Here is a 10,975-nt window from a genome sequence, read left to right as displayed (position 1 = left end):
TGTTTTAGACTTGAGTAAGGCACAAAATATTTAGAATGAACGGGCTGGGAAGGTAGCTCAGTGGCAGAGTGCTTGCCTTGCATGCCTGAGGCCCTGTGTTCGATTCCTCAGCACCACATATGCAAAAAGGAAAAAAAAGCCGGAAGTGGCACTGTGGCACAAGTGGTAGAGCACTAGCCTTGAGCTGAAGAGCTGAGGGACAGTGCCTAAGCCCAGAGTTCAGGCCCCATGACCGGACCAAAAAAAAAAAATTTTATAATGGACATGTTTTTCAGGGGACTTTCTGATAATTTTAACAATGGAATTACTTGCTTTACTTCCTAACCAATTAAAAAAGAAATCTGTAAAAGAGATCATATGAAAGCATTGTTTAAAACCTCCCCCGTCCCCAAACATCTCTTTGATCTAGCTGAAACTCAAATTTACCTGAGCCAGAAACTAATCTTTTCATCCACTTTTGTCTTACAGTCTCTTTAAAAAGGAATAAACTTTGAGGTGGGAGGTGGTGGTAGTGGTAGACTTAATAAAGGTGGTTTCCTGTTCCTGAAGAGTAAATAACAGTGCTGTCGATTTCGTTTCCCCACTCGTCTGTTTTCCTCCCTCCCCTTCCGTCTTTAGGAAACTGGTCCAGCTGTAACCACCGTACTCCCCCACACACCAAGCAACTGAACTGTCTATGATGTCATAATCACAATCCCATTACCTCATCCCGCTGGCGGGAGGTGGTGGGGGGGAGGCACAGAGGGAGTGAAACAGCCCCTGGGCCCTCCTCAGCTTTCCAAACTGTCTTGGGGGAAGGGAAAAATTAAAGAATCAAGCGGGCTTGCCCCGCAACCTTTATAAATGCTGCGATTTGTAAGGTTCGAGCGATCCGGCAGCTGCAAGAGGGGCTCCAGGTACTCAGAGCAGGCCCTAATCGGCGCTTGGACTACATTTCCCAGCAGCCTTCACGCTATGGACCGGTCCTTTCCTGGGGGGGGGGGATAGGGGAATTCTTTCAGAAAGGTGGCCTTATCTGTTGGGACTGAAGAGCAGGTGAGAGGCACTGTGGCTGATTCTGTTACGTAGCCAGAATTGAATGAGGCGTTTCAGCTGTGTCGATGTAGGGACAAGGAGAGGAGGCAAGGGCTTTGTTTACCTCCGTCCGATGGGGCCTCCCCCGCGGGTTTTAAGATATGCCTCTAACTGGGCTCGTCCACTTTCCAGGCTATTTTAAAGGGGGTGACTCGCGAGTGAGGAAACCACTCCACCCCGAAATCAAAGCTCCAGGCTCGTTCCCTTCGGCTCTATAGTAGGAAGGCTTTTGAAGGAGGAGCGATCCTGGGCTCGGGCCTCTGCAGGTGGTTCAGGGGGATTCTGCGAAACGGAGTGATACTTAGACTCTCCTCAGGGGCCTGTTGGTTCGTGCCGACGCCTTTTAAGGGCACCGTGGGGCGAAAGGAGCGCTCAGAGCTGCTCCGGCCGCGGCCCTGGGAGCTGGAGGAGCCGCGGTAGGTGGCGGAGGGCAGGTGGCGTTGGGGCCTCGGGGCGGGCATCTCGACCGTCCCTCCCTCCTTCTCTCCTTCCCCTCCCCCAGTCCAGCGGCCCGCGCGGCTGGGCCTCACAGGCCGCCTCCGCGGGGAGAGCACGGGACCCGGTGGGGGGAGGGGGGTGGGGGAGTGCTAAGTCCCAGACCCTCCCCATCCCTGGCGTCCTGAGTTCGCTTCCCGTGGCTAGATGAGGGAACCTGAGTGGGAAGAGGAGAGCGAATCCCTTTAGTGAGCCCTGGCGTACCCCCTCCCAGGGACCAGTGGACGCCTCATGCCCCACCCCGCAGGGACAGGCAGGGCAACGGAGGGAGAGGTTGAAGATTTGGAGGGGGCCTTGCCATTTGCTTCTTCATCGGGGAGTGGGGGGGTGGGGGAGGGGTACCCACTTGTCACTCCTGCCCCACCAGAACCATATGGAGGAAGAGCAGTCAGTTCCCCACTTACCTGTTCTAGCACCTCCTTGCCTTGCTCATGTTTTTCTTCAGTCTCTCCCAAGAGATGGTGGGGCTTGGTACCTGGGGGAAGGTCCCTAGGGCATTTGTGATTCTCCTGTCTCTTGGCTTGACTTGATCCTCCGTTGTCCAGGTCTCAGCACAATCTCAGCATTCCTGAAACACGAGTGTCAGGGGTTAATGACATCCAATAAGAGATGCAGTGTGTGTGGGGGTCCAATCTTTAGGAGGATTATGGTGGAGGGAGCGTCTAGACTGAGAGTTAGGCCTGGTGGGGTTCCTGGGAGGGCCTAGCGGCCTGCTGCTGCTCTGTGAAGGGCTGAGCTCTGTGCCAGTTGTTTGGCTGAGAAGTTTTAACTTGTTTAGTGACTGCTCAGGGGCTGTCTCTGCCTCTCATATACACAAAATGGAAGGGGAGCGAAGGCGGCCAGAGAGGGCTTCTAACACTTTTTTCAATGCCTGCTTGAGAAAGGCCCCTTGTGGAGCTGGTTTACCTTCTTTTGTGTCCTGGTTTGATTCCTTATGGCTTCCCCGTTCTGTTCCCCCTCTCAGCCTGGCCTGTTTAGGAAACTCAGAGTATCACTTGCGGGGTGGTGGTTGCATTGTTCCAATTACCGCTGTGTGTGGCCACATCCCAATAATTAAAATGCAGAAAAATACAAAATTACTCTCTTCACTTGATTCTAGAGAGGGCTGGGAGGTTTCCGTTTGTCCAAATGGCTCATGAAAAGCTAGAGTTTGTTTCACTCCCTGCTCCTCATGGCTGGTCAGGCTGAGGCCTGGAGTCTCTAGGGTAAAACCATAGTTAGGTTCCCTTTATTATTATTACTACTATGTAATTGTACAAAGAAGTTTCAATTCTGTAAGTCAGGTTTTTATATGAGTACAATGCATCTTGGTAAGTGTCACCCCTTCCATCGTTCTCCTCCTTCCCCCACCCCCTCCATTCCCTTTGAAGGCAAAAGCTAAGGAAGTAGGAGCAAGAAGTGATATGTGCTGTAGCTTCTGCCATAGGAGCATAGGAGACACAGCAAAGGGAGATTTCAGGAAGCTGCAACTTTGTTCAAGGTGGTATAATAATTATGCATGAGAATGGTTGTTAAGTATAATGATGATTTACTTCTGCACCTTTCTTTCAAAGAACTTCAAGTACATCCATAGGTGTTTCCTTTGCTCTTTCTTGTTGTCTCCCTCTGAAGTGGGAATGGGACAGAGATAATTCATTCTTTTTTTGTGTGGAGGGTATCTCTGCCCACCCCCAGGTCACAGAGGAGCCATCTTGGGCTTTTCCTTAGTAAGGTGAGAGAGGATGTTACCCAGCTAGAGAGACAGACCCTATTGCCTTCTTCATTTTAATAATACCACTTTTGGTACACTGAGGCTTTTAGAACAGCTAACAGGAGAGATGAGAAATGACTATTTGGACTCTTGATTTTTATAGGACAGATGGTATACTTTTGTACATTTTGATAATCCATGTTATATCATACCTGTGACTGTTGTGCCTATTTTTGTATATGGATAAACTGAGGAACATTAAGAGGTTACAGCAAATTAGACTGAGATTCAGCTTTATTAATTGTTCTCTCTACTTGCTAATGTTATGTACACTGATGAGTTATCTGCCTGCTAGCGATTTCTGGAAATAGAATAAAGTAAGACACTAGGTTAACACTCTTCTTGCACAATAATTGCATGGACTTGAAGCCTATTCTCTGAAAAAGATTGTTTGCTTCTATCAGAAATTGACAATGAAAAATTGGTTATCTATATTGGTTAATTAGATTCATTGGTCTTTGAGTCAGATCAAGCTAAACTCTTAGTTGGATGAAGTTGTGGGGTTGTTTTGGGATTGTTTTTCTTTTTGCTGGTACTGGGCTTGAGCCCAATGCCTCACATTAACTTGGCTTTCTGCTCATGGATCATGTTCTACCACTTAAGTCATATTCAGCCTGGCTTTTTGCTGGTTAATTGGAAGTGGAATCTCATTGTCTTTTCTTCCAGGCTGATTTCCAAGCTCAATCCTTTGTATCTTAGCCTCCTGTGTATCTGTAGGATTATAGGCCTGAGTCATAGATGCCCAGCTTGAAATGGAATCAGAATTACCCTGACCATTTCCTTTTCTTCTTGCCATTTTATAGGAGCATATACATAGTGTCTATTAGAAAATAATATATTAGTTATTCAAGACTTAAAATCCTATTTATTCTGTTCTGAAGCAGAAAGTTATGCCTGTAACTATTGCTCCTCACTGTGCTATAGTATGTAGTTTGGGAGAAGAGTGCTTCTCTTCGCTTCTGACTGGAAGATAAAGAAAATACTGGGCTGGTCGGTATGGAAATAAACCAATTGGGCACCTCTCTTTGTCACTTGAGCTGTTTGCTAAGTGGTACTGGTATTCCAGGTAGAAACAGCAGAGCATGAGCCAGGTTCGGAGTGGTAAATAGGTTTCAATTTGCTTGCCAACTCTGGTTTATTTTATTGGATATCTGGAGTGCCAAGTTCAGAATGTTTCTGAGGCTATCTTTAGGCTTAGCAGGAAAGAACTGTGATCAATTACTGTCTGCCAGAGGTCTGGCATAGGAGTGCTGTGGTATGTGTGCCATGCATTTTCCATCTCTGGACCAGGTACATCTCTAATATCACTTGGGGCTGGTCCCTCTGTAATTGGCAGACTCAGCAGGCATGACTGGAGAGGGAAGTCCCAATGGTGCTAGAATGGTGCTGCAGTGGCAGAAGACGGCTCACGAGTGAGGTCTGGAAGAACAACAGGGAAGACATCCATCATTTGCTCCAAAGTGTGCAAGTCAGATCCTGGGGAGAAACATGATAACCCTGATCACTGAGCAGCTACAGAAGCAGACTCTGGATGAGCTGAAATGCACACGCTTCAGCATCAGTCTGGTAAAAGACCAGTCTTCCTGCTTCTCCATAACCCTCTCCCCCTTTTTTCTGAGGCTGTTTGTTGCTACCACTTTACCCTTGTTCTGTGTTATATGAAGCATTGTACTTGTAATAGAAGGGCCCACTAAGGCTCCAAACCCAGCCCAAAAAGAAGGGGGCAGGGATTTTTCCACTAATAGAGAAGGATACTAAAACTTGGGTGGAGAGGGTTTGAAATATTGGAAGGTGTGGATTACTTTACTCACTAACTTTAGAAAGACAATAGGAAGAAAACACTTAGGAGTCTCTAACACCCTGGTTAGTCCAAGAATTGAAAAGGTCTTGCTGTAAGTTTGTTAATGTGTTCTGGACACAAATCATGATGTATGTTCTCTCTCTCTCTCTTTCTCTCTCTCTTAGCCTTTGCCTGATCATGCAGACATATCCAACTGTGGGAACCCTTTCCAGCTTGTGTCTGGTAAGGTATTGTGTGTGTTTTGGAAGTTTGTATGTTTTGTATATGTGTGTCTGCCCTTGTCTTCACACATTTCTTTCATTGGTTACTAGTGATCAAGACTAGTTATCATACTTCTAGAACTTTCTTGCTGGAGTCAGCTTCTGAGATCAGCACTTGTCTCCATTTTGCTGCCTTGCAGGAAAGTTACCTGTTTAGTTGCTCTTATTCTAGCTTGTAGGGACTTCTCTAATTTTTTGGGGGGGGTCCGGTCGTGGAGCCTGAACTCTGGGCCTGGGCACTGTCCCTCAGCTCTTCAGCTCAAGGCTAGCACTCTACCACTTGAGCAACAGCACCACTTCCAGCTTATTTTTCTTTTTGCTGAGGAATCGAACCCAGGGCCTCATGCATGCAAGGCAAGCGCTCTACCACTGAGCCACCTTCCCAGCCCCATTCTCTAATGTTTTTTGAATAGGATTTGCATTTATATAGTTTTAAAAATTAAAAATAACAAACATTATACTGATAAAAGTTATCCTTCCCTATCTACCCAGTTCCCATCACCTCCCTTAAAGTCACTAGGAAGCTATGGTTCAGTGGTAGCCTTTACTATCAGTGGTAGAACACTTGTTTATTATGTATGGGACAAAACAAAAATACTCCTTACTGGTTGGGCATGTGGCTTAGTGATAAAGTGCTTGCCTACCATGCATGAAACCCTGTGTTGGATTCCTCATTACCACATATAGAGAAAAAGCCAGAACTGGTGTTGTGGCTCAAGTGGTAGAGTGCTAGCCTTGAGCAAAAGAAGCTCAGGGACAGTGCCCAGGCCCTGAGTTCAAGCCCCATGACTGGCAAAAACAAATAACCTCCTCTTACTATTTTCTGTTCTTTTTTTTTTGGGGGGGGTCTAGTCATGGGGCCTGAACTCTAGGCCTGGGCGCTGTCCCTCAGCTCTTCAGCTCAAGGCTAGTGCTCTGCCACTTCCGGCTTTTTTCTTTTTTGCTTATGTGATGCTGAGGAATTGAACCCAGGGCCTCAAACATGTAAGGCAAGCTCTCTACCACTGAGCCACCTTCCCAGCCCTCTTACTATTTTCTTTTCTTTTTTTTGGGGGGGGTCTGGTCCTGGGGCCTGAACTCTGGGTCTGGGTGCTGTCCCTCAGCTCTTCAGCTCAAGGCTAGCGCTTTACCACTTGAGCCACAGCGCCACTTCCAGCTTTTTTCTTTTTGCTTATGTGGTGCTAAGGAATTGAACCCAGGGCCTCATGCATGCAAGGCAAGCACTCTACCACTGAGCAACCTTCCCAGCCCAGCCTCTTACTATTTTCTTGTACATCCAACCAGAATTTTTTTATACAAGTAGAACTAAATACATATGTGTATTACATAATACATTTATATACATATATTCTTTCATATATATTCCTTTTCGTGTGTGTGTGCTGATTCTGAGGCTTGAAATGAGGGTTTGGGTGCTGTCTCTGAGATTTTGAGGGGTTTTCGGGTTTTTTTGCTCAGGACACTAGTACTCTACCACTTAAGTCACAGTCCCACTTCAGGCTTTTTGGTGGTTAATTGGAAATAAGAGTCACATAGAGTTTCCTGCCTGGGTTGTCTTCTGGCCATGATCCTCAGATCTCAGCTTCCTGAGTAGCTAGGATTACAGGTATGAGCCACCATCCTATTTTCCTAAACGGGAAACCTTGCATATTCTGTTATCTATACTTAATACAGCTGCGAGGTCTTTCCCTATCAGTATACTAAGCATTCCTTTGCTTTTATAGCCAAGTATTCTCACACTGAATTGATATACCTTAAGTTTATTAATTAATCTCCTACTGATGTATATTTAGGTAATTTCTAGAATCCTATATAAAGCAATAGTGTATTTTTTGAATAATATATTTGAATATATATATATATGTATGAATCACCTCATATTTTTCATATGTGATACTTTATCTGAGGTCTAAAGTCCTAGATTATAATTAAAGGGCCTGTGGTCATGGGCCTTTATCGCTAACTTAGGCTACCAGGCTTTTGTGCTTTTCTTTTCTTTCCTGGGATACTTGGCAATGGAAGTAAGTTGGCAAAAATGTTTTCTTCTTTATTAAATACTTGCTGAAAGCCAAGTGATGTCATGGCAGAGTATTGTGTCATAGGACTCCTGATCCTTACCCTCTTGGAGCTTAGTAGGGATAAGAACTATTGACCAGATAGCGTTAGGCATGATTTTTACTATCACAAGTTTTCATATACTTGTGATTTTTTTTTTCTCCCAAATCTCCAGCCTCTGCAAAATTCCATTCAGAGGATGTTGGAATAGATCCTTTGTCCCTTAATGAGCTAACCACAAAAAGTAATAATACTGGGTGGAATGCAGTGAGGACCATTTCTAGCACATTTCTCCTTTCTTCCTTTAAAACAATGCTTAGGACATAATAAATTTTACAGGTCTCTAGGCATTCTCACACAGTGGGACCAAAGGCGGATACTCTTAGAAGAGGAACAGAAAGGCACAGTGCCTATGAACATCTTATCATACAAAATAGTATTTACCAAAATGAACTCCAGGTTTTTGCTTTATTGCTGTTTTTGTTCTTTTTTGTTGTTCTGTTCGTTCATTCATATGTCTTTGGGAGTAAAAGGGAGGCACAAAATGGAGCGACAAAAGGTGAATAATGCAGCAATGCTACTCACTGGACACTATGTTGAAAATGAACTATACAACTTGTGGGTAGGAGCTGGGTGCTGATGGCTCACACCTGTAATCCTAGCTATTCAGCAGGCTGAGATCTGAGGATCGTCGTTCAAAACCAGCCCAGGCAGGAAAGTCCATGAGACTCCTATCTCCAATTAACCACCTGAAAACCTGAAGTGATACTGTGGCTTAAGTGGTAGAGGGCTAGCCTTCAGCAAAAGAGCCTAGGCCCTGAGTTCAAGCTCTACAACCGACAAAAAAAGACAACTTGTGGGTAGGGATAGGAAGGAAAAACTGGGATAGAGCAAGGGAAGGGGTGATATTGTCCAAAAAGAAATGTACTGTTTTCCTGCCTTATGTCACTGTAACTCCTCTGTACCTCACCTTTATAATAACAATTAAATTTTTTAAATAAATAATTCTTAGGGGAAGGAGAATCCAAGTAGGTACTTGGCCCAAGTATAGGTCCATCATCAATACCCTGTTCTACCCTTTTACCCTCCCTAGGAAGAAAAGTAATCTCTTACCTGTTTAATTGTGCCTCACTTCTTGGCAGCCCTCATTCTTTTTTTTTTTTTTCCCTTGGCCAGTTCTGGGGCTTGAACTCAGGGCCTGGGCACTGTCCTTGAGCTTCTTTTGCTTAAGGCTAGCACTCTACCACTTGAGCCATGGCACCACTTCTGGCTTTTTCTGTTTATGTGGTACTGAGGAATTGAACCCAGGGATTCATATATGCTAGGTAAGCACTCTACCCCTAAGCTACATTCCCAGCCCAGCAGCCCTAATTCTTATTTTGGCCTTGTTGACACATGAAAAGGAAAAGCACCAGGAATAAAAGAGTATAGGTATGCTTCTTAGAACCCAGGCTGAGAACAGGGAAAGAAAGTTTGTAGATATGACTAGGTAGAGTGAACAGGGGTGTGGTGAGTGGCAGTCAGTATATATGATACGTTTTTAATTCTATATAGTTTTCTTACAGTGGGGTAGTATAGCATAGTGAATAGAAATATAGCCTTGACATCAGACAGACCTGAATCCTGGTTTGGTCATTTGATTGTTCAGTGATTTGAGGCACGTTACTGAACTCTCATCAGTGAAATGGAGCTAATCATAGTAGCTATCCCATGGAGATTTTCTGTGCTGGTACTAGGGCTTGAGCTCAGGACATAAACATTGTCCCTGAGCTTTTTTGCTCAGGGCAAGTGCTCTACCACTTGAGCCACACCTCCACTTCTGGCTTTTTGGTTAATTGGAGATGAGTTTCATGCGCTCAGTCTTGCTTCAAGCTTCTGTCCTTAGATCTCAGCCTCCTAAGTAGCTAGGATTTACAGATGTAAGCCCGCAGCACCTGGCTCTCATGGAGCTTTTTGGTAAGCTACATGTTTGGTACATAGATTAGCACAAAAGCTCTTAAGAGAAAAAAAAAATTTCTATCAAACCTGGGGCCAGTAGCTAATATCTGTAATCTTAGCCTCTTATGAGCCTGAGATCTGATGATCATGGTGTGAAGCTAGCCAGCCAGAAAAGTGTAGCCATGCCAGTTAATCAGCATAACAGCTGGACTGGAGATGTGTAAAAAAGCCAAGTAAGAGCATAAGGCCTTTATTCAAACCTCAATACCAGCATTAAAAAAAAAAAAAAATTGGGGCTGGGAAGGTGGCTCAGTGGTAGAGCGCTTGCCTTGTATGCATGAGGCCCAGGGTTCAATTCCTCAGCACCACATAAGCAGAAAAAGCTGGAAGTGGCACTGTGACTCAAGTGGTAGAGTGTTCACCTTGAGTTGAAGAACTGAGGGACAGCACCCAGGCTCAGAGTTCAAGCCCCACGACCAGCCAAAAAAAAAAAAAGTTAACTGTCATTAATATATTTTTTTATGAATTCTTTCCAGAAGGTGCTTCCTGGAGGGGCCTGCCCCACTGTTCCTGTGCTGAATTCCAGGACAGCCTCAACTTCAACTACCATCCTTCAGGCTTGAGCCTGCACCTCAGACCACCCAGTCGAGGAAGTTCCCCACAGGAGCAGCCTCTCTCCCAAGTTCTGCACCCTGAGCCCCCAGACCCAGAGAAACTTCCTGTGCCCCCTGCCCCTCCAACCAAGAGGCACTGTCGCTCACTCTCGGTGCCCGTGGACCTGTCTCGCTGGCAGCCGGTGTGGCGGCCCGCCCCCTCCAAGCTGTGGACTCCCATCAAGCACCGGGGCAGTAGTGGAGGGGGTGGGCCGCAGGTGCCTCACCAGAGCCCTCCGAAGCGGGTCTCCAGCCTCAGGTTCCTCCAAGCTCCCAGTGCCTCTTCTCAATGTGCCCCAGCCCACAGACCCTACAGCCCTCCTTTCTTCAGCCTGGCTCTGGCCCAAGATTCCTCTCGACCTTGTGCCACCTCCCCTCAGAGTGGCTCCTGGGAAAGTGATGCTGAGTCCCTGTCACCTTGCCCACCCCAGCGTCGCTTCTCCCTGTCACCCAGCCTGGGTCCACAAGCAAGCCGCTTCTTGCCCTCTGCTCGAAGTTCCCCTGCATCCTCTCCAGAGCTGCCCTGGCGACCACGAGGTCTCCAAAACCTTCCCCGAAGCCGCTCACAGCCTTGTGATCTGGATGCCCGCAAAACTGGGGTCAAACGACGCCATGAGGAGGACCCGCGGCGTCTGCGGCCTTCCTTGGACTTTGACAAGATGAATCAGGTAGGAGTGGATGGGAGTGGGAGGACTTGTGTTTATGATCGATCTGCTAGTTTTACACCCTTCTGAAAGGCTCTCGGTTTGAACTTTTTTTTTTCTGTATGAGCTTTTGCTAGAAAGACTGTCCTGATTGACATGGGACTATTGGGTTTTAGCACCAAAAACCTCCCGTAAGATTCCTCAGTTTTAGCCGGGCGCTGGTGGCTCACGCCTGTAATCCTAGCTACTCAAGAGGCTGAGATCTGAGGATCGCGGTTCAAAGCCAGCCCGGGCAGGAGAGACCG

The 10,975-nt window shown here is 46.3% G+C and overlaps 1 protein-coding gene across 1 annotated transcript; it reads left to right on the top strand.

Moving 5' to 3' along the window:
* Positions 1 to 4,807: 4,807 nt before the first annotated feature.
* Fam53c (family with sequence similarity 53, member C) lies at positions 4,808 to 10,760 on the top strand. The gene is made up of 2 exons (XM_013020311.1): positions 4,808 to 4,885; positions 9,960 to 10,760. The coding sequence occupies exons 1-2, from the start codon at positions 4,808 to 4,810 to the stop codon at positions 10,758 to 10,760; spliced, it is 879 nt and encodes a 292-aa protein (XP_012875765.1).
* Positions 10,761 to 10,975: the final 215 nt, after the last annotated feature.

This window comes from Dipodomys ordii, unplaced genomic scaffold (assembly GCF_000151885.1).
Source record: "Dipodomys ordii isolate 6190 unplaced genomic scaffold, Dord_2.0 Scaffold50, whole genome shotgun sequence".
NCBI lineage: Eukaryota > Metazoa > Chordata > Mammalia > Rodentia > Heteromyidae > Dipodomys > Dipodomys ordii.
Note: the sequence above shows the minus strand (reverse complement) of the source record. Positions and strands in the feature narration are given on the sequence as shown.

Excerpts from the sequence above, each read along its gene's own strand:
- Fam53c (XM_013020311.1), top strand. The coding sequence starts at position 4,808 with ATGATAACCCTGATCACTGAGCAGCTACAGAAGCAGACTCTGGATGAG. Across the intron at positions 4,886-9,959 it reads CACGCTTCAGCATCAGTCTG|GACAGCCTCAACTTCAACTA; the intron begins GTAAAAGACCAG and ends GCTGAATTCCAG.